Consider the following 24,417-nt stretch of genomic DNA (forward strand, 5'->3'; position numbering starts at 1 on the left):
TGGAACTGTTGCCACTGATACATGTAAAGTTCACATCTTTAGAATTGAATCTGAATTTTACAAAACACATAGAAAATATGGGCAGAAATGTGACATCTGCATCTCTTGAAGTGCAAAAATGTACAGTCAAAGAATTAAATATCAAATCTGTGTTTTTGTTTTACCCACAGTTTCTTCCAAAGGCAAGATTGAGCTGCTGGAAACACCGACGTATTATCCAATAATGCAGATAAATGAAAAATGTATTTAAAACAATTAATTTTAAGTTATGCATTATTGGGCCTTAGAGACTAAAGTCATTAGCAATTAAAGTCAATGTTAAATTGAACCAACGAATCGATCTTGTCTCATATGTCAACAAAAGACTAATTCCTAAGAATATTTTATTCTTAATCTGTGATCCCTAACAAATTTAGAAAGTTATGTTCATTTGTTTTCCTAAGTTTGGAAACACAGGAAAACATTTCAGTATTTAATTTATTATGTCAATAATTTAAATTTAATGAAAATGCATTATAATAAATTTTAAACTCTATGTAATTACATAACTTAACATAACTGCCATTTTAGGAAACATACATTTATAAGTACTGTTGACCAAATGTCCACTAGACTAGAAAAAAGTCATCAAATTAGGTCCAGAAACAAGTATATGTTGGAAACTATTTAATGTGTTTTTGTTAAAGCTGTATAAATATCGCAATGAATTAGATTATTTAATCACAGATAAAAAAGGGAAAGAATTTGATGCTGAATGTTCTTATTGTGTGGTGAGGAGGTGGCATTGGCTCGGTAGAGTTTGGTTTGGTTTAGTTTGGTCTAGTGGTTCCGTGTCGCAGCCCAAGACAATGGTCCAGCTGAGGCTGTGCAATGCAGCACACATCCGTGTTATCAGAGCATTAGATTCATTTTTTCAATTATTTGACAGCCCTGGTGTTTGCACATGTCTCAAAGGAGGCAGAAGTTCTTGTATCTGATCGAAAGAAAGACAATGAAAACCACAATAAAGAAACGTCTGCACTTTAAATTATTCCCTGCACTGTTCTTAATCGTTGCATTGAAGTATTAAGGGATCATTTACAGAAGTAAAATCTTGGACTTGTAAGTGTGAAGAGCAGAGCAAATTATCTTGAAGGCTCACAAGCCTGTCATGATTATTTTAAAACAAGGATGGCTCATTATGAAATCGAGAGAATCGACAACAATCAGAATCGTGATAATGTAAAATTATAAATAACTGTAATTCGGAGCATGTTAACAAAAGTAAAAATATTAAGCTGAACAAGCTCAAATCCTAACTTTGACAAATGTCTTAATCTTCTTAATCTTTATTTATTTTTATTTTGTTAGTGTAGTATTTTTGGAGCAATATATATTTTAATCTTGTTTCTGGCCACTGGTGCTGGGATGGTGCGTAGGGTGTAGTGTGTTTACTCTTCCATTTCACTTATTGATGCCTCTTGCATCTGGAAATTAGGCAAAGGAGAATGGCGAGGCTGATTCAAAACATCACATTGTAGACCCACTTTTGAAAACCAAACCGAAGAGCAGAAAGAAATTAAACACAACACTGCAAAGTTTAGGAATAACCGTCTTGAGGGTTTGTTGCTTCTATTATCTAAATGAAAATAGTTGCAGGTTCAAGGTTTTTGAAAGATTACGTATATCACCATTAAGTATTGTTTAAATTTGTTCCTATAAATATAAAAAATATTTGTTCATCCAAATGTTGTTTATCCAAAATGAAGCTAAGCCCAATGTTAGACAGTTTTCTGGTTGTGTTTATCAGAATCAGTTTTGCCCTTTAATCTCCCTTTAATCTCCCTTTAACCTCCCCATGTGGTAGAATTAGCATATTACATTGTGTAACACCATGTCTGTGTACAGTTTTTCTACTTGTGCGACGCGCTGTATAGCTCTTGTGATAAACTTAATTCACTTGCCGAGCTGTTGGCTAGACAAAACCTGAAAACACTGTGGCAGACAGACAGGTCTGCAATTTAAGGACCAAAAATTGTATGCAATTCTAATTACTGCAGACTTTTTAAAGCAGTACTTTAGGCCACGCTGCCAAGTGCATGCGTGAGCCAGACATAGAAAATACATACCACCAGGCTTTCATGCATGTGGCCGGGGCTGGCTTCAATTAAATCACTATTACTGTCAAAACTAATCAACACTCCCTGTGGGGATCTCAGCAGCAATAATTAAGCTTACATTTATCTGTTGTGTCCATGCCCTACTGGGCTCTAAGTATGCTATTAAAATCCCACAGATGGGATTATCTAATTTTCTGGTTGACCATATTGATTCGATGGAATATTTGGAAAATCACAGCTTATCATGAGAATATGGTATTTATAGCGTATGCTGGTCAAGCACATCATAAATCTTATTTAGAGAGTTAGCCACAAGCTGCCAGACGCTGCATACTGCTGAATATATACCTGGTGTCTGTTATTCATGGTTCATGCTAGTTTGAACCACGGGCTGAAATTTTCTTTTCAATTATGTCAACCTCAGCATAGACAACTATATTTAATCTTCGCTCCTCACACGTAACATCACAGTGACCTGGGTGTTAAAGAATGAACAAAAGCCGTGAATGTATGCATGCTATTGTTTTGTGTGATACCTATGCTCTCAGGTCCTTCAGTCTTTGCAATACTTTGCATTTGCCCACCGGGCATAATCGTGGCATCGTGCCTCTTCTTTCATATCAATTGTCCATAGTGAAACTTCAGGAGGACATCTTTAAAGAGAGCTTTAAGGATGACAGCACTGACACTGTGCCTCTGTGTGTCACCACTTCCAACAGCCCGAGGCAAAGAGAGCATCATTTGATTTAGAGGCAGGAATGGCCTTCTTAGCCCTTGATTACTAGAACCCTGCATGCTTTCATGTGGTCAGCTTTCTGCCAGAGAAGGGTCACTGTTATCGATTAAATAATCTGAGTCAGTTATAGGCAGTAACAGGGTGCATTCATGCTCACAACTGAAGTCCAGACTCTTCGGAAATGGCCTAATCCATCTTCCTGGGAAATTAGAAGAGAGGAACAATTATCAGCCAAGCAACATGTCCTCCTTTTAATACAAAGCTGTGCCCACCACTCGCTGAAGCCTCCAGTTCATCTTCCTGGAATGTGCAGTTGAAAGAAGTTATGAAAGCCGGGACTTTTGATTAAAGTGATGTTTCTAATGGTCCAGATCAGAGGCGCAGGACGTCAGCAGTATGTAGATGGGCCACGGTAAGAACAATGAATCATTTGATTTCAGAGAAAATTATTCAGTGGCTTTTTTTCCCCCACTGATTTATAGCTGCTACAGTCACAGTAATGAACATGTAGACATCCTGAGCTCCTGTATGTTGGGTTTGGTTGTATAAACCACTTTCATTCACTGACTAATGAAAGTGCACATATGGCAGAGATTACCTGATCAGAACTTATGCTGCCCTAATGACAAAATAATTACTTCTCTAACTACCATGATGTAATTAAGCACTTGGAATAGTTTTTGTGTCATCGAAACTACAACTGTATGAAAAACATGTCGTGTTGTATCATATTCAACTAATAGTCCTTAAAACTTTAATGATGTGGCCCCCCTGTACATTCATAACCTGCTAACTGACGATAATCCAGTCAGATCTCTCAGATCAACAGGTGGGAAGGTTTCTGTAACTTTGTGAGAACGCTTTTATGCTCAGTAAGTGGAAATAAAAACAACATCTGTTCAACAGTGAATAAAGAAACTTACTGTTGCTTTTTTTTTTTACTTTTACTTTACTTGTCTTATCATTATTGGGTCTATCTAAGTCTATCTTCTTTTGTTATTTTTGCAGTTTCTTGCATGTTATATTTTGCAGTATGCTGTGCATGTTCCTTGTGTTGTAAGTGTGGCACAGTGCGGGAGTGGTTAGCACTGCCACCTCATGGCTAGAAGGTCCCCAGTTTGATTCGAGTCTGGCGACGATCATAAGCATTTTAGCTAATGTATGGTTTTATTTTTTTATGTCTAGGGTACAAGAATGGACTGGCTCTTTGTGGCCAATTTGGAGTGAATCTATTATTCAAGGTGAAATTTAAGAAGGGATTACCGGTGTCGACTGTTCACAGTACCAATCCCACCATTGTGCAACTGGATAAAACAAATGTCCTAGAATGGGTAAATTTAAAAAAGGGTTTGAGCCCATTTATTATTATTTTTAATTTCTGGTTATTTCAGTCACAACAGCCTTTATTATAAACATGTGCAAAGGATGTTTTTTATCATTTGGAAAGAGTTGAAAAGAATATTCCAAGAGTTTAAAGAAAACTGTCCAGAAATGCACTCAGGTCCATAAATGATAATTCATATCTCTGATTTAGTTGGACATAAAATGACCAGTGAACTAAACAAGCAAAAATCATGTCTGGAAACAAATCTTAATGAGAAGATAGCTCGGTAGCCAATCATCATCGTCTTGAAAAATTCCAGTAATAAAAATAAGAAAAGTCATTTGCAGTCAAAACAACTTCCAACAAATATGTTTGTGACATTTTCTGGAACCAGAGCTGCTTCTTCTTGGCCCATCACTTTAATGGTTAACCACCTGCTGCGTGGCCTGTGTCATCATGTCAGCTCACATCTGCCAGACACAGAGGGATCTACTGAAGAAGGAAGAGACAGTCTCTTGGATTATTTGTTTATCATCTAGTGTGGGTGTAGTCCATATGCATGTTCTGTGTGAGTCACATCAAAGTCAGCAAGACGGCCTTTCACTGAGCTCCGCCACACAAAGGAAACATGATTTACAGACGTGTTGCTGGGTCTCAACTGTGGGGAACCCCATATTCGGCACAGAACATAAACACCCACATTTCTGAACAACCCTGAATCAAAGGCAGACCGAGGGTGGGCCGGCTGATGTGTTGTGCTGATGTGTGTCTGCGGGTGGTCAACTAGGAGGGTGAAACCAGTCCTGGACCGTGTGATCCATTAATAGGAACCAGTCTCAATGTGCCACAGTGAAACCTCTTTACACTGTCTTCAGTTACATGAAAGGATCAACCCACAATGACTTTAGTTCCAATCCAAAAATGTTAATCTGAACCTGGGACTTGATGCGGCTTGTATGATGCTGTGTCTACAGTCTACTGCTCTCATGAATGCCACATTATTTGGTTTATACAAGTGTCATAGCCATTTAATTGTGAGTTTTATTGTATTTGACACAATAGGAATTTTACAAGACAAGCCATCAGGAATTTCCATAGAAACGGATCTAACTCTCATACGTCTCATTCAGTCTAACACATAATTGTTTTTATGTACAGTCCATTAGTTGGACCTCTGTGTTTGTAAAGGTGGCATATAAATAAACCTTTATTCCTTTGCTTTGCTAAGCGACCAGACTGACTAAGATAACCAAATGTGCAATCCATTTGTTCAAAAAACAAAAACAAAGAATGACAAAACAGATGAAACCAAGCGGGATGTCCATTTTTGCAGCTGAAGACTTTGGTTTGGAGGATCATTTGTTTTGAAAATATGCTTTGCAAATTCAAAAATGTTTTTTAGTAGATAAAGCTCAATTTCCCTTGTCAAGCTAAAGATGTGTAAATGTATTGTACAGTTTGTGACAAATAGCTACCAGATCTCTCCACAGACCAGCAACAAGTGCAGCACCATGTGTCCTAACCTATTAATACCTCAGTCCCGTGTTCATTTAAGCAACACACTTATGTTATACTTATTTTGTGAGGATGTTTGCATTTGCGAGTTTAGTCGAAAGCTTTTGCTTTTATAAATGTTTGTGCCTGTTTTTCTCCCCTTTTCTTTAATTATTTGTCTTGTGTATAATTTGTACAGACTGAAGTGTTTCACATATATGCAGCATGGAGCAGCATGGTGGTGGAGTGGTTAGTCTCACAGCTGGGAGGTCGTCGGTTTGAATCTACTGTACAAGCCGGCTGTGCCCTTTCCGTGTGGAGTTTGCGTGTTCTCCCTGTGGTTGCGTGGGCTTTCTCCAGGTACTCCGGTTACCTCCCACAGTCCAAAGACATGCATGTTAGGTTAATTAGTGACTCTAAATTGCTCGTGGGTGTTAAGGGGTGCATGAATAGTTGTCTGTCTGTGTATGTCTCTTTGTGTTAGCCCTGAGATGAGTGAGGGTGACCTGCCTGTTGTACCCCGCCTCTCACCCACTGTCAGCTAGGATAGGCTCCAGTCCCCCCATGGCCCCTACACAGGACAAGTGGTTACACATAATATGTAGATGGATTCTCCAAACGTGGTTACTTGTTACAGCAAGGAGACTTTTTTTTAAGAAGAGCCTGAAAACAATCAGTTGTTTGGGAAATACTACTTCAGAGCTGGGATCAAAGGTGATGCAGCAACGCTGGTGTTTGGTGTTGAAGAGGCGGCAAACAGGCAGCTTTACATGACAAAAAGTGAGGACAAAGTGTTAAGGTAAGATTTATCAGCGATAAGAAAATAAGCTACTAGCCCCAAACAGTCAACCACACTGACGCACCTGGAATGTGACCACCTGCATCGTGTGTTTCCCTGTCAGCATAAACGTACTTCTACTATACTGCTGAGAAGATCTTTTCCAGTTATGATTCACCTGCTTATGATGCCAGAGTTATCCAGCGGGACGTTAGGGAAATTTACTCGCCATGACACCACTTTAATCTTCAAAACACATTGCAAATCCGCAATGCTTTGTGTCTCTGTTGTCAGGTCAACTGATATCGATACCTTCCCAGATATTGTTTTACACCTGGTTTGAATTTTTCAGCATGTGAGACTCCGCAATGTTTTTGTTGTCAGAGTGTTATTGCTGCAAAATAGTGGTCAAGAAGTGATTACCGTGGAGAGGACAGGGTGGTGATAGCATGTCAGAACAGATAATCCTGCGGTAAACTTTTTCCAAATGACTGAGCCAAGAAGACAATCACAGATCTTAGTCCAGGTACTCTTCACTGGGTTTGTGTGGAGCCAAGCTGTGAAGAAACTGATCCTGTTTCCTCTGTGTTATTTGAAGATCACATTTATGACACTAATTGGTGGCATCCTCAAAGCTCTTTGTTAATCTGCTGTGTTGAAAACTGTGACAAAGCACCAGGGGCGTACTCACACTCTCATACATGAAGACTCTTGCTTGGAGTTACCACATGCAGAACCTTCTGTCCACCTCCGCTCTCCCTTCTCTCCACTGGGACACTTTCTCATCTGTTACTCAGGCCTGTCACATCTCATCTGCTGTGGTTATTTTGGACATCTACACACTTATCAGCACCAGAGCTTCAACATGCTGGTTTCTGCCCTCCAGAGTTTCAGCAATATGTCATTTTAAGTGTCTCTTCTTTTGTGCTGGCATGTAATGAAGTGATGAATGTGTTCAAAATGGCTGGGACGTTCCAAATAAGCCCCATCCCTTATTATTCCTCTTTTCGGGGACTTTTTCAACTGTTTAATCAGAAGCAATGATGGCAGACAAACTCCAGCTGGGCATTACCCAGAATTGATGGGATGAATCAAGGATTTTGCTGTGAGCCATTGTTTTTGTTTTGCTTGTTTTTTTGGAAAATAATCCATCGCTTATTGCACAAAAGAGGTAAAAATCCAGCAACACACGTACTATAGAGGACAACTTTATTGTCTTTGTTGATAAGCCATTATACTATACATTGTAGCCATTAAGTGCTGCTGTATTTTTCTATTCTTCCGAGGCAAATGACTATATGTAAATGTAAATGTAAATGTAAAGCTGTGTCAGAATCTGCATTTTGCTTCTATTTCATCCCACAAAACACAATCATGAAGCCTTCACATTGTCTGTGGTAGCTTACTTACCGATATTTTCTGGAGTCTCATTTGTTCCTGAAATATTACACATTATACACAGCAGCTATAGGTTTTCTCTGGAAGCTGCTGACTTCTTTAAAAATGTATTTCTGCAAAAAGCAACAGTCTGACAGTCTTTCAAGGTAAATCACTGTGGACTCAGGTGACAAAGGTGGCTAAAATAGTACCACCTCTAGGCATCTACAGTTACATAAAACAAGTCCAATACTTCCTCCCACTCCCCAGTTCAGTTGGTTGCCCATTGTTTCCAACAAAAGAACTTGACACTTTGAATTGGAGCCTCTGATGGATCGCTTTTGAGGTCAGAAGCCTTACCGGTATACTGGTTTCATCCCAGCCCAGCCAAGCTTCCAGCCTTGAATAGATGTTTCCAACTTGTGTGAAGACTGAAGCATTATTAGGCATCCATTGTGGGAACGATGGTTTTGATGACTTTTTTTTCTTATGCTGATAATCTGGCTTTTGTGGTATAGGCTTACACGAACTATGCATTATGTTTTCCATTTTCAGAGAGGAAAGAAACGGTTCTTACACTTAGACGTTAATTATGAAGGATGGTTTTGTATAATGGTGGCAGTAAAACATAAAATACAGAATTTATCATAAATTACAAATGCTGATAAATGTACACTTTAGTACAATGTTGGACTTGCAGAATCTCCATGCATAATGTGTGACCTCGTACCAGACTTTATCTAAGTATGAAACAAAGAAAGCTCTATAGTGCTTTTATCACAAACGATTGGCATTGGATCATGAATTTGACTTTCCCACAGAAGAAAAACAATAGCTATCAGATAATATTTTCTATTCAAAATTATTCGGAAATGTTGGTCAAATGGACCCTGAACAGCCTCCTGATTATTGTTATTACTGTCATTTTGTTTTGCAATGCATAATTTACAATGCAACCACAATCTTAGTCACAAATTTAAATAAATAAGCAATGTTGTTTTCAGAGGTACATTTACAAGTACAAAGGAACGCAGATTCATTCATGTGATAATGGGACATGTTCCACATTACCTACAGACGCTCTTTACAGCCGTTTACGTTGGATTTTTCCTCATTTCCTACGAGTCTTAACCGCCTGGCAGTAAACAGGGTTATAATTTTTCTAGGCTTTTGCGCAAGTGGCAGCCCAGCACACGGATCAGGTTCATTCTTTGTCAGTTGTGAATAGGGACCACTGACTTGATGAAGCAATACACAGCGGTTCGATCCCCGGCCCCGGCTATTGTCGGAGTTACTCTGGGCAAGACACTGAAGCCCTAACAGCCCATTCCCCTCCCCAGCTGTGCAGTGTCCAAGTGTCCGGTCCAAGCCCGCTAGAAATTGGGCAGGGTTGCGTCAGGAAGGGCATCCGGCGTAAAAACTGTGCCAAATCAACATGCGGACAATAATCCGCTGTGGCAACCCTGAACTCACGGGATGAGCAGAAAGGACAAAAAAAAAAAAAAAAAAAAAAAAGTTGGGAATAGGGGCGGAGGAAGCAAACTCATTTCAGATCATAAAACAGCCGGCGGGAGGACTAAGTGCTCACTCCCAGAAAGGGGCACAGTGGAAACCTCTTGCCAAGTTTCTTTCGGACTCTTAGAGTTTGTCTTGTCAGGCTTTCTGTGTTTTAGGACAGCAGAATCAAGCCAGTAAACTCTCCGATTATCTGATTTTCAGGAACAAAACTTGGCCTCATCCCATACTATTCTCCGGGTCGCAGTCGGGCAAGCAAGACGCATGGACACTGCCAGGGCGCACACTTCTCACTGAGATACTCTTTTTTTTTTTTTTTCTTTTTTTTTTTTCTTTTTTTTTTGCGGCACAAAATTCAGGTTTTATCAAGTCACTCTGCCTCCTTCAATATTTCTTTTTTTAAGGATGCTTGTCCCTGCATGGAATAGATGCTGTGCTGTGATGTTTCTCGTCGCTTCACTGAGGACGGGAACATCCCAGGTATCCGAGGTGCGCCCAAAAGCGAACGCCATCAAGCCAGCGGTTTTGCAAGAGTCACCTACACCGTCCACAAACCGCTCTGCTACTGCCCACAGCGGGATTACTAAGAAACACAGCATCATTTCTCAGGTAACTATTTAGTGTTATAGGACATTTAAATAGTTATGTTTGATCCGTTAAAGCCTGAAGCGCCAGTAGGATAATTTAATGTTTTATACCTAACAACAACATTAGTTTGTTGATTTCTACAAATTTATTTTAAGTCACTCTTATATGACAAGAAAAGAAAAAAACGTGCCCAAAACGGTGCTTGTCTTGAGGTGAACAAGTGAAATAGCCATATGCTATAAAGAAAAACTCTCATGTGTGAATCGTTAATAGAAATTGCAGGGCTTGAACCTCTCATAAACCCTAATTGCCTTTCAGACCTGACGCCACACTTGGTTGCAGCGCACTTCCACAGTAAATCATTAATGCCTGCAGAAATGTGAGAAAAAGTTAACACTTTTAGGGTAATTTTCTGTCTGGGTCCTAGAACCATTAAAGTGGTCCAGACGCTTGCTGGGATTATGAGATTCTTACTGTGGGGCCTCTGAGGGATACTCTTACCCACCATTTAATACCCACTCAAACAGTTATCAGCTCCTGCTGTTCCACAGAGTGCCCTGTTACTGTACTTTAAGAGCAGCAATCCCGAGACCAAAAATGTTAAGAGATTTGTCAGCTTTCATTCAAACAAATTAAATAAAAAAGTTGTGAACATTACTAGTGTTGCTTCATCAAGTCAGGAAGTAGAGCTGTACATTAATTGTTTGGCAGGGAAAGAAAACTTGGATGCTTCAATTTGGTTTCCACAGTTCTGAAAAAGGTTTGGAGGTTTAAAGAAAACAACAGGTCTTCATCTCCTGAACTTTGGATTCACAGAAACACTACAAAGTGCATCTTTGAATACGAGGCTGATCATGCTCAGCTCAGAGTGCTGATGCCTCACAGTATCTATCTGAGCAGCAGATGGCACTGCCAGATCTCCATCTCATCCATTACACCATGTACATTAGTTTGCTCAAACAGCTGATTGCTCCTTATTCGTTACAGGTTTTCTTTTGCCTGACTCATGTTTGCACTTGCCCAGTTCAAATTTCTTTCAGTGATAGTGTTGGATATCATAGTGCTCAGAGTAGTGCTGTGACATCTACTGTTGTTCAGTCATGAAACAAACAACAAAACATAAACGTAAAGCCGGTTTCTGTTGTGGAGTTACGACCTCGAGCAATCCTGCCACACCTCAATTTTAACGCCTAGTCACATCTTTGCTATAGCAATAATCTGGAGCAGTTTGGAAAAGTGAACTGCGGAGTATAAAATATACATCTGCAGAGACCACCATACATTAAAATGTCATATTGCTTGGTGTAATGTGTCCAAATGAAGATGGCTAATAGCATGTAAGGCATGAGGTGGCTATATACAGTATTTGTGTGCGTGTGTGCCCTTGGTGCCAGTTTTTTTGAGTTGTAAAGTAACAGCCACAGCTCAGCCTTGGCCAAATATGTGGCTTGGGGCTGGCAGGGAAACTACGCTGACCCATCATACAGTGGCCACTTATGAGCGGAATAAATCAGAGATAACATGTCTGCTCTCTTTATGAGGTTCTAATGGCAAAGTGTGGTACAGATGCCGTTAGGAGTGATCACAAGCCATTTACTTTCCAAAGTGCTCCACAGAATGTTTTCATCTTCATCTAGATTTATGAATTGAATTGGTGCCAATTAAGACTTCGGTGTTTGGAAAATGGGCATAAAATGGGCGTAAAACTTCCATTTCTACTCTGGTAACGAGATTATAAAAAACCTCGGTGCAGATATCCTCTTTAATATTTGATTGATTTATTGTCACGTTTTTGTCATTGCTGTCATACATTTTGGCTTTAAGTAATTGTAAGTTATTTAATAATTCAGAAATTCATTCCTATGGCTATTTTTATTTTTACCCACAATGCCTTTTTCAAAGTGCAGTAAAGCATGAGAAAAAAGACATTTTTACATGGTGTGAGCTAGCTGTTTTACCCAAATCCTTTAAAGCAAAGTGCTCAAAATTACAAAAAAAATCTTGCAATAAATTGCCCTCATTAGTTTACTTTCAAACATAGAAAATTATCCAGCCACCGTGAGGAGAAGAACAGCTGCAGCAGGAAACAAGGGTGTAATTTGGTGCTTTATCCATCAGATTAGAACTGTTTGTTTGAGACCTTCAGTTATAGGAAGCATTTGACAGCTAAATGTGCTTTTATTTCCTGTGGGTGCTGACAACGTTTGCCGATAAGGTTACATTAATCACACACAGAGCAGGGTCAGGTTTTGGCTATTACTCTGCGTTCACAAACTGCTGGGTGTTTTCGCGTTGTCTGACCCTTTTCACGTCAGCTTGACTAGAGTGAAACCGACAAAACCAAAACCTCTAAGACCTTGACAGCCAGTGCTCGTGGGTGGCAGTGTTGACTCCCTGGAAGGCAACCAACAGAAGTGGATAGTGCTGGCAGGCAGTGTTCACCACTGTAACCTCTGAGCCCACAAGGGAACCGGCAGTGTGGCGGCATTCATGCAGTACGTGTCTGTAAAACATCAGCAGCCGGTCGGTCAGCCTTAACTAATTGCTTTATTTAATTCAACCCAGAGATGAACACGGGTTCTGCCTATAAAAGCAGAGCCTCGGTCCTTTTTCTTAGCCCTGCCTTCCCCTCCCTGCCCCCCAAAACCTAAAATGACTGTTAGTGATCCTAATGAGCTGAGAAAGGGAGAGAAAAGGCAGGGAGAGGTGTGACTGCTTGTTAGTGCTTGGTGCAGCTTGCGCTTATGTCTCCTATCCAGTGGCCTTTCCAGCCTGTGGGTCCCTTGGGTGCTGTGAAGGCTCTGCATTGGAGCCGTTCGGGGCCTCCATGTGGCGACATCTTTTACTGTAATGAGAGAGGAGACCCATGTACCTCTCATTCCACAGGATTACACCTTTGAGAGTAACACACCTTCTAGATTACCAGGAGGCGCTTTCGCCTCTTTCCTCTGATAGTGTTTCAAGAGAGCAGTCATGCACCCTGCCTGTGTGCTTTTCTCCATGTCAGATGAATGAGATCAACTCAAAATGTATACTTAACTTAAGGAAGGGCTAGTTTTTGGAGACTTTGGGCTCTAGTGCTCCAAGGAACATGCCTATAAACACATGTGTTTTGAGTGATGAAAGACATGGTGTGTACAAATGACTTGTGTGCAGCCATCTCCATGTTACCTGATACCAGCTCTCTGTGCTTTCAGGGCATATAAACTTTGTTTATTCAGTCACATTGTTTATTTGACTTTGTAGGGCCCATGGCCACTCATTGACACCATTCACAGTTTCAGGTTTCAAGCTTGATCTCTGAAGGTCAAGTGCAGTCATCACGCAGAGCTCAAAAAAGTGTTGGCATGTATTAAGTGTGTAACGAAGTCCTTCACTCTAACTTCAATCTGGGTTTTATTTCTAAGACAAAAACAGTGCAGGTGTAGCATGTACAAACTGTTGTATCGTAGTACTCTGACGGTGTCTCTTCGTGTAGAAATGGTAAGGGTCTGTAAGAAAAGTACTAGACTGGCCAAAGAGAACACAAAATGGGGAGATTGGAATTGGCTGGTGAAAATATTTGTTTGCTTTTGTTGTCTGCATTAATGTGTTAAAGTCTGATGCTTTGTTGAGCCATCCATCAACCTGAATCACAACATCACTCATATTTTGCTCCGTCATACTGTAAATTACTGTGGCAGCTCGACTATTAACATAATTAGTTTCTATGCACTTGCTGAATCTTACCCTGTCTTGATGTACGATTGAATGATGTTCTCTAAGTGATCTTACTCATTGTTGTGGGATGGGTCAATGTAAGCATTAAGGAAAGAAAGTGATTTTATGTTTTTCTTTTTGGAATGTAAAGTTCAACACCCTTCAATTGTTTCTTATTTTTCAACCCTCAGACTCAGCTTCACCATATAAGACATACTTCCTTCCAATTGTATCAGCACTTTGGAATGTTAAAGGTATTGTAAATAAGGGACCCAAAGATCAGGGGGTGGATTCAAAGCCCCGTATATCCTGCTGTAAATCCCTTGTAGATTGTTTCTCCCACACTTTTAAGTTTCCTGGTCAAAGCCACAGTGTTTTACCAGCACGAGAGCAGCACGAGACAGGGCCAGGGGCTTCCCTTAAAGCTCTCTGTCTGTCTCTACCTTTATCGTCTCACCAGCATACCAGGAGAGGCTGGAGAGTACACAGTTCAACCCACTTCCTGTGCACAGTCTAAGTCTGCGCTTTTATGTGTGAAGACTGTCTAGGGAAAAATAAGGGAGCAAAAGAAAAAAAATATGTGAGATGAATGCGATGCGTCCAAATGAAGCCCTGTCTGTCAGACCTTGCGAATGAGGCGTTTCAAAACATGACAAGATAAGACGGGATTATCAGACGTGATTTGGGGGTCAGGTTTGTATCATTGGGTTTCAAAGGGTTGTCTTGGAGTTTCAGCAGTGATGGAAGAGGTGAGATCCCTTCTTCTTCTTCTTCCACCCCATTCCCAACCCCGTCTGTGCATTGCACTGTAATCTATCCAAGCCTGCTGAACAGAAAGACAGACAGGAAACAGAGCAGGTAGTATGAAGAACTACTGCACATGGACTGGGCCCATTTGTCTTCATATTTTTCATGTCAGGAAACAATACCTCCTCCTGCACTTTTTGAACTTGTCTTCAGACCAGATTTCCTGCATGTTTTCTTTTCAGCTGTACATGATTACATGGTGCTTTCTCTGAATGAGCAGTTAACACTAACACAGAAAAGCATTAGATCAGAGGATCAATTCTAATCAGTTAAGTGCAGAATTGGGAGCAGGAAGTAGTTAACTGAGTATAAAAATGTGGAAAAGGACTAAAATATTTGCTTGGCTTTTTCTACCTTCACATATACACCTACCGGTAGTGTTGTACAAGTTCAGTTCAAACAGAATAAAATGAACTAATTGATGTTTACAGTTTACAATTTTTAATAATAAAGTTCACAGTCTCCAGAAAATAAAATGGCCTATTTCACAACAGATCCAAGACACTTTTCTGCGGGATATGTGTTTCATTTGTGGGGCGATGTTAGTGGCATCTATGACTGTTGATTGTGAGCTGGTGGGTGACAATGGTTTAGGGACACACATCGTATAAATTATTATTTAGATATTATTTAGTTGCAAAAACCTCTTGACTTCTGTGAGAGAATCCTCAAAGGACATCATATAGCTCTTTGTATGGGATGACCTGTAAGCCTGATTTCACTAAACTATAAAAGTAGTTTTTAACATTGTAGTAGCAAATTAAGAATGATTTAGAATCCATCAAACACCACGGCTTTGTTACTTTCATCAACACGTTAGGGATCTGCATTATGGAAATCTGTCATCATGATGGATGAGCGTTCAGTTTAATAATTCCTACTCATTTTTCTTTGGCGGTATCATTGCCTCCATGTGTTTCCGGCCTGAGCGTTGGCAACCCTCCAACCAGTCCAGTGTTGTTCACTTTCTGAAGCACAAGGACATTGAGAAACAACTTCTAATGTGCTGAAATATTAATATTATAGAGTACTGATTTAAACATGTGGTGTCCATACATGTTTGGAGTGATGCCTGTTCTTTTTGGCCGTGTGATCCCGTCGCAGCTGACCTTTATATCCCAAATTGAGTTTTTCTGTTTATTAAGGCTATAATGATTATACTCTGACTTAAACCTTTTTTATGTTCTGTTACTGTACATGTTTATTGCTCCATGTTTTTCAGTGGTAAGCCACACTAAATTAAATCTGTCGTTGAAGTGCCAGCAATATGTGGTTGTGGTGCTGGTGGTGATGGTGTGCCAGCTAAACATGTTGTTCTAGTGTTAGTCCGCACTGGGCATAATTTACCCAATCAGAATTCATATACTGCTCATTTTTACTGATCTCAATGTTTGAAACGAGTACTGTTGTGTAAATGTCTGACAACTCAATCCCTCCATTGCAATAACAATACCCTCCGCTCAAACCGAATGGCTTAAATTGTGATTAAGCAACTGGAGAAACCCCGTTGCGTTCACATATTTGTGTCTCGCTAAGCGGATGTGGACTCGATCCAGAGTATTGATGCTTCCCCCCCCACAGCTGCTTATGTCCCTGTGTCTTGATGAGTTCAGTTGAAATCGTGACATTATTTCATTTGTCTTAGGAGCTAATTTGATTTGTGATACGATTTATGTCGGTCTTCTTTGCTCCTGCTCCAAGTCTATCGGCAACAGGATTTGCATGTGCAAGGAATTATGTCAAGGAAGCTAAAAAAATAAAAAATAAAAATTCCCAATGGTGCAGTCATTTGTTGAGGAAAAAGTGAGCATGGCTTTAATTGTGCATGTTATGTTTGTAAGGTGGTGGTTTTTCTTGCATGGTCATTTATGAAAAAAAAAAAGACCTGAAGGTTGCTTTGCTCGACTACAAAATATGCCTCAACCATTCAGTGTGTAAAAACAAGAATCACTAAAGAAAAACAATGTCAAATTGACTATAGAGGCTTATTATTAGCTACAATTATTACCCCTCAATTATGGCTGCAGGCTCATTAAGCCTCTGAACACTATGAGAGAAATTGGGAGAAACTGAAGTGTTTTTTGGGGGTGGGGGTTGGAAATTCTAATGGCTTCATTTTTTGGTTGCTGAAAAAAGAGTGACCACCCCAGTAAGAGACATGTTAATGGCGTCCACTATATTTGGGCTCAAAGGGACTACGGCCTTGTTCACCCAGAACAAACCTCACCTACTGCCAGTGGTTATGTAGATATGGGTTTACATGCAGAGGTTTTTAGTCTTCTCTGACAACTGCCACCACTTAAATGAAGTGAAAGTGGATGACTTTTGGCTTTGATGTTCTAAACATCAAAAGCAACAAAAGTCAACAGTAAAGTTTCTCTCTAGGAGCAATGACACGTGCACTTTTCAAGCTATTACCAACGAGAAACCAATTGGGAAACCGTTGATTAAAAACAGAATTGTATTTACAGGAAGTGGAACATTTTCCATTGCCTGATTTTTCTCAACATCTGAGCAAGAGCCTACCGTGCCTGTCCACAGCCATAATTACTTATATTAATTTATGGATAACTACGGCACTGAAGCACTACCTATGCACACAAATACAAATAAAACAGTAAAGTAATATTAGGTAAAATCATATGAATTTCCTGGATCTACCCAACCAAATGTAATGCCTTTTAGGTTATTTGATCAACTTTTAACAACCAAGTTTAAAGCAGCAACTCTGTAAAGCAATTAAAGAGCCATGATGAACTAGAAGGAATAAAGCGGCTACACTGTTGGAATGTCTGCAAAGACCTATAAACTATAACATAACATGGAATTGATTTGTCTTGTTTACTGCCTGCTACAAATTAAACTTCGTGGCCTGAGGTGCACGGCATAACTGTGGTTCATAGGAAATTCCGTAATTATATTAGGTCTGTGTAAGTAGGTGTTCGCTGGGTTGCGACCAATAAAATTAACTGTTTATTCCCTTTCACAGCACACACAGCAATCTTGTAATAAAAAAACACATTACTGCAACTAATGACATGCACCTTTGACATAATCTGAACAGGTTTGCATCCATACTGCACTTCACAGGACTTAGCTCTGACTTAGAAACACAGAGCTGCATGGGTGAAGTGCCACATCAGCATCTGTCAACATATGTCAGGCCTACAAATAGGAGCTGTCAAAATGACCTTAGAATGTGTGATATCCCTGAGGTGATGCTTTCTTTCTGAACCTTTGTTGGGACAAATGTCTGCTCATCCAATGTGATTTCTTTCACAAAGTAAACATATTTTCAGAGACTGATTCAATGCATCTTTTTATTTTGCAGGTGTACCCATGCAGCAATGATAAGGAGTGTTCTGTGGGAAGCTACTGCCATAGCCCTCAACAGGCTCCCTCTCGCTGCCTCACTTGCCGCCGGAAGAAGAGGCGCTGCCATCGCGATGCCATGTGCTGCCCTGGGAACCGCTGCAGTAACTGTATGTTTCTGATAGACACACAAAAACACACAATTTGAATGCATGTCAGTTTCAGTTAAATTGTAACTGCAGGATGTGATTCAGAAATTAGATTTCTTGTCTTATGCAAATATTGTTGGAAAAGTGACTTTTTCTAGGTCACTGAAGAAACAGTACCACGCTATCTAGCCCTGAGAAACACATTTAAATAATGTTAAACACATGCTTTCAGATTAAATTCTGCACTATACTTGAACTATGATAAATTGATGCCTAGAGGTTAGGATTTATTGGTCACATTTGGAATGTAATGTTCTTTCAGCTATTAACAGTGTGATTTGCATGAATGTGTGCAGAGAAGCTTTGTTTTATCATGATAAGGCTGCACACAGTAACAGGAGGCACTTACTTTTGCAGTTGAAGATACTTGTCGTGAAAAAAATATAAAATGTTGCTGTGATTTTCTATCTGCAGACAATTGTGTACCTGTGTCTGAGAGTGTGGTCTCACCTCACATCTCAGCGTTAGATGAGTCCAACAAACTCTCCACCAAAGACCAGAACTGGAGAAAGAGTGGCAAATCACAAAACAAACCTTCTCTTAAAAGTAAGCTTTGAGTCCACATTACTGATGTTATGTTTAAAACACGTCCACTGGAAACCCTGCCATCTCTAAACACCGTCACTCTTTTCTTTCATCTCCTTTGCTGTCGTCCTCGCTGAACCTGGCCCTGATGGCTGAATCTTTCTGTTGTTGCTTGTCCAACAGAGTTCGTGGGCGGCGCCAGTCCTCAAACTATGTTGATAGTTTCGTCTCTGCTAATGTGTCAGTGCCTGTGAGCCTAAAGCACAGCACAGACAGCCTAGAAGAAACCACAATACCCCTGCTGTTTCTCTCACCTTCATTAAGTCATGCAAACACTTACACTCATAGCACACATTGTGTGATACACAAGTGAAAACCACAGAATGCAGGTTTGGCACAATTATATCTAATAACTCACTAAGCCCCCCGCTTAGCATTTATGCCACCTGATTTAGGTCAATACAAGGGGCCTATCCATAAAGCAATATGTTTAATGCGACGGTGACATAACTCAAGTTTAAACACACTAAAATCTATGTGAACATAGTAGCACCACTTAAGGCTCCTATAAATGAGGCCATTTACTTTTATTTGTGCTTTACTCACTCCCTCCCCCCCTTACATATTACTACATTATGAGCTTAGACAAGTCACTGCTTGAGAAAAATCCACTTTAAGAATCAGTGGTGTTAAAGCATTGAACAAGCCTTCAGACTCAGCAGCCCATCATGCTGATGGATGGAGCTGCATATTGAAATAACTCATCAGCAGAGTGTGGTTTGGTCAAATACACAGGATAGCTGGTTTGAATAATAGGGCTGCCTTCGTTTGTGTACATTTAAAAGCATTTCATAGGAAAGAACACATGTGTAAACTATAGTAATTATGCATTCATGGGGTAAGACTAACCCCCTGCCAAGAATATCAGACTCAGACCACATGGGACAGGATATGGCTAATATACAGAATAAGCAAATTGTTTGCATGATTTATGAAAGCTTCGTATGTTTCCTTTGTCTCTGAAATGGCCACACATAGAGCAATCTGTACTGAAATGTGAAGAAAGGGTTGCATAAACTTGTCTGTATGGAAAACATAACAGCTTAATGAACTATGATTAAACATTTGCTCGGCTTGATTTAACTGGATTACTATAGAGAAAAATCTACTGGGCTGCATGGTTTATAACTTCATGCAGGTCTTTTATGTCTCTAATGAAGTATTTGTTTCTGTTTTCCCGATATGCTACACAGATATACAGATTGAAGTTTATTGTTTTCTGCTTCACCACTGATCAGTACTGTTGCTTGTTTCCATTCACAGGGCACGAGGGGGATTCTTGCCTGCGTTCATCCGACTGCTTCGAGGGTAATTGCTGCGCCCGCCATTTCTGGACCAAAATCTGCAAGCCGGTGCTGAGGCTCGGAGAGGTGTGCACCAAACAGAGGAAGAAAGGCTCACACGGCTTGGAAATCTTCCAGCGCTGTGACTGTGCCAAAGGCCTCTCCTGCAAGGTGTGGAAAGATGCCACCTCTTCGTCCAAGTCCAGGCTCCACATGTGCCAGAAGATCTGAAGCGGAGGCAGCTGCTGTCGGCATTGAGGCCTCTGTCTCCATCTGCCAGGGAACTGTTTTTTTTTTAAAGGATGGGTTGTGGCTGTATTGAAAAGAAGTAAAAGACAGAGTCTAACAAGAGACAGAACAGACTGTGTGGGTTCAAGTTTGCTATTCAGCGAACGGAGAGTGAATGGGAATGCTTTAGTGTTTGTGAGTGGTCCATCGCTACACCCACATCCAAACACACACCCTCACATGCAACACAAACACACACACACACACACAAACACACATGCACACATGCATACATGCAACTCATGGAACCTCACCTCATGAGACCCATGAGCTCATTGTGTGTTTGTTCCCAAATACAACAAACACATGCTCACTACATTCAGGGAGCCACTAGTCAGTAGATGGCTGTGATAGGTGTGGACCATTTCTAGATGGAGGCAACACACGTAGCAGTCTTTCATCTAGATTCAACCTATAATAGTAGGACAGACTATTTACATAGAAGGCACATTTTTACTGCACAGTACAATACTCACTACAGCCCAAAGTCCAGTTGTTTAAAAGATCAGAAATGTAATATTCTGTGTTTCACTACTGCATCTCAATATTGCCATAATGTGTTTTAGTCTGTTTTTATCATGTTTCAGCATCTAATTATTAATATTGTTTAAGTCTGTTTTTATGCAAGAGATGCACACCACTAACAATGCCCTGACCCCATACATACAGCTAATTGCATACACAGTTCACTTCAGAACTTGTGTAACACCACGCCGAGACTTCGGTCTGATGCATAATCATCTCAAACCAAAACATCTGCAATCTACTGTGATACAACAGTGTGGGTTAAAGCAGTTTGGACTGAGGTGGTGCTCTGCAGCAGACTTAGTGGTTCAGATACCAGACCGAGAATGTTTCTGCTTTTCCAATCACACAGGATTCAAGGATACAATGCAAGTGCAATTTGTTCCGTTTAGAAAGCCAGTACGAATGGAGACGTGAGAAGATTGATTATAATCACAAAAACGCTCTACAAACTTGATGTTTTCAAAGAGAATTGCAGTTTAATCAACATTTTTTTGATGGCACATGGCCCTATTTATTTCTCTGCTGGAGGTGAAGCAATGCTTTTTCATTACCACTCTGCTAAACAACCCCTTGTTCACAATATCACATGTGCCTTTTTTCGCTTTGATTGTGTAGAGCATCGAGTACACGTATTTTGTAACCATTTAAGAATTTCAATAAGCTCTTATATTGTAAATAGATTGGAAACAATGGAAATGTATTTAAGAATCAATGTATATCATGTACATATAGTAAAAATATGAAGCTTAAAAATTACAGCAAAAATGATCTAGGTGAGAAGAGTGAAGGGATAAGATAAGACAAGCACAGCTAGACAGATTCAAACTTATGTAGTAATGAAAAAAGCTTTGTGTAAAGACAAGAGGGATAAGGAATAGATACATTGGCTCTGAGTGATATTTCAAACTGGAAGAACTGGTTAAATCCTGAAACAGTAAAAAGCATATAAACCCAGTTTGGGTGAATGATGTCAAGATATGTCACTAAACATTGTTTGTGTGAATACTTCTCATCAATAGATGAATAAAAGAATGTATTTTGTATCACTAGTTATACAGGACTTGTTATTGCCCCGTTTGTTGCCACTTGTGTTAAGTTTTATAATGTACTGCAAGACAGAATATAAAAGCAACGTCAGATGGAGCATCAACATCCACATTAATGAAGTAAAGCTAAAAACGCCTTGTTTCAGACTTACAGATATAAACATTAAAGTTTAGTTTCAGATGTTAAAGTTGCTCTCAAGAGTTTTCATACAATTTTCATATCGTATACATCTTGGACATCAAACATATGTTTTATAAGTTTCTTACGCCGTGTCTACACCAAAAACGTGTCACTTGAACTACACACAACATGACCTGAAGCGTATTATTACACTTCAAGTCTTTTTTTTTTTTTGGTTTGCATGCTCCACAAAAAAGCCACCGAACCAAAATATTTCTACAGAAAATAGAAAAATACATCAAGAAAATACAGTTGACACAAATAATCTAACATCTCTTACATCAACGCTACCACTGAATCGAGCACACAGTGTTTTTGGAGTGTTTTTTAGTTTTAACCAGAGTTTCATGGTCAATCAGATAAAATCAGACAGACATCCAGGCCATTGGAAACTATTGTTTTTTAGTCTGAGCTTTGAACGGTACTTTTCTCTTTCTCCATACTTCTGTCTGTGCTCACTGTAAACAAAGCACTTCAACAATGCGAGTGAACACAGACCCTGTAAGGACATAAACGTCAGTCTCACATCTCATAAGTGCTGCAAATGTTATGCTTTCTGACAAATTGTTAGTGTATTTCTGTGAATTGTAGATTAGCACAAAACATTAGCAGGACTTTGCATTGCTGTGTGTGCACAAGACAAACAAGTCCATCCTAAAAACTGTGCTCTATAGGACTAAAAGTGGTCAAGAAATCCACAAGGAATCTTGTCTAAATGGTCAACAAAGTTAATACGTAAAATTATAATTAAGAATGTATTGATCCTTTAAAAGTGTATGAGTGGGGTTTGATGACATTTTATCAAAAGAGGATGGCAGAGTAAGGAAACAATGCCTGAAATGTTTAAAATGCAAAATTATACACAGATTTGCATCACTTTTTTTCCATCTACAGTAAAACCCAACAGCTTCACTGCGGCAAGAACGGCAGACAGTAACACAAATACCAAAAACTCTCATACAAAACTGTTGCAAGTTTATCAGATAAATGTGGGCTCATGTAGGGCCAAGAAATTATGGTTTTTGAAAGTACATTATTAATAGTGCTGAATCTTACCATAACTAATACAAAAATAATCTTTTTAAATTGAAACCATATCCACAAGTCCCTAAACTCATACAGCACCTTAACATATTGATTTAAATACAAAGTGAAAATATTTGTAAGAATAAATGCTACCATGTCAACTGACCATATAATCCAAGCTGTATAGACATTTAAGAGTTTAAGGTTCCCTAAAACCCTTTAAAGTCTCTGCATTTGAGGTTTTGTTTCTTATGAGTACAAATAACATTTCATAAGAGCCATTATAAGATGATATTTAGCAGATGTGATCTATAGAAAAAAAATGCTTTGATTCGCTATTTCTGCTGTAGCAATCTGCAGGATGCATTCTGTTAGCGACCACTTGTGTTTTGTATTGCATCTTCTCAGAACATTTTGGACATCTGAATGGCACATTTTAATGTAATCACTGTTGTCAACACAACAGAGAATAATGCCGTGTAAACAACAATTTTTAGGATATCAGTGCATCATCCCTATCATCCCAAACAGGAGATGTACAAGACAATTTGTAAAAGCATCAATGCAGCGGCATCACTATCATTCTCCTCTGGATTACGAATAGTCAAATAATAGCCAAAGAACTTGCTATTTCAAATGTAAGCTTAACTTTTCATGCCCTTTAGTCTGGATTACAAAATGTTTAAAATTGAAAAACTATGTTAGTAGTAGTGCCGTGACTGTGAAGCTTTTTTCAGGTTTTTGCGGAGGCAGTTCAAACCAGATGTTAGGTTAACGTAGGCCGACGAGCTACAACAGTGCTTCCATATATTAACTGCAATATTGGTTGTCATTTACAGGCTTAAATAGTAAGTTTCCCGAACCTGAATGCATTGACATTACTTTGAAGTCCTCATTTCAAGATGAGCTCTGCTGTATGTAAAAACTGTTAGCATTAATATTTGGTGCTACTAAGTGACCAGAGCATTTCATAGGACATAAGATATATTCTGGCTTTGAAGATATTATTTCGTGTTCAGTTTTTCCTTCATTTGTTAGCTTATTTTACAGAGCACATGGAAAACGCTTTCAGTGACCTTTTATGTAAATGTGTTCAGCAGATGTTCAATATTTTTGTTTCAAAAAAGATATGAAAAAAATGTGCATTCTTAAAAGGTATACCTAGAAACAACATTGTCTTCTTCTGTTTTCTTCTTTGCCTTTTTGCTATAATAACATTGAAATCAATGTCATGTAAAGACTGTAAGAACTCTTCTACTCCGTTTGGTGGGTGTTTTATCACGTTTTTCAATTTAAGGTGCTGAAAAACACAATAAATCATTTTCTCTCAACAGCAGAATCCTGACATAATTATTCAGCACCAAACTCTGCACTCTGCATTTTACAAGGTTGTGTTTTCAATCCAGCAAGTGTCTGTTTTTTCACATGTGCTTTTGATTGAAACTAATGACTCTAAGCTACCTTTGTTTGGATACGGTTTCTATTTGTTGAAATATTGAATGCCTTTTTTTTTTATCCGCACAGACAGTAGAAAGGGTACAC

General features: G+C 39.4%; 1 protein-coding gene and 1 long non-coding RNA gene across 2 annotated transcripts; one reads left to right on the forward strand and one right to left on the reverse strand.

Moving 5' to 3' along the window:
* The first annotated feature begins 9,371 nt into the window (after positions 1-9,371).
* Positions 9,372-24,206, forward strand: dkk2 (dickkopf WNT signaling pathway inhibitor 2). The gene is made up of 4 exons (XM_067499171.1): positions 9,372-9,932; positions 17,749-17,899; positions 18,353-18,484; positions 19,787-24,206. The coding sequence occupies exons 1-4, from the start codon at positions 9,729-9,731 to the stop codon at positions 20,035-20,037; spliced, it is 738 nt and encodes a 245-aa protein (XP_067355272.1). The 5' UTR covers positions 9,372-9,728; the 3' UTR covers positions 20,038-24,206.
* On the reverse strand, positions 17,720-18,527 carry LOC137124314 (uncharacterized). Its single transcript, XR_010913942.1, has 2 exons — positions 18,389-18,527; positions 17,720-17,907 (listed from the first exon to the last, which is right to left on the reverse strand). It is a non-coding gene; the product is annotated as an uncharacterized lncRNA (long non-coding RNA).
* Positions 24,207-24,417: the final 211 nt, after the last annotated feature.

This window comes from Channa argus, chromosome 3 (genome assembly GCF_033026475.1).
Source record: "Channa argus isolate prfri chromosome 3, Channa argus male v1.0, whole genome shotgun sequence".
Lineage (NCBI taxonomy): Eukaryota > Metazoa > Chordata > Actinopteri > Anabantiformes > Channidae > Channa > Channa argus.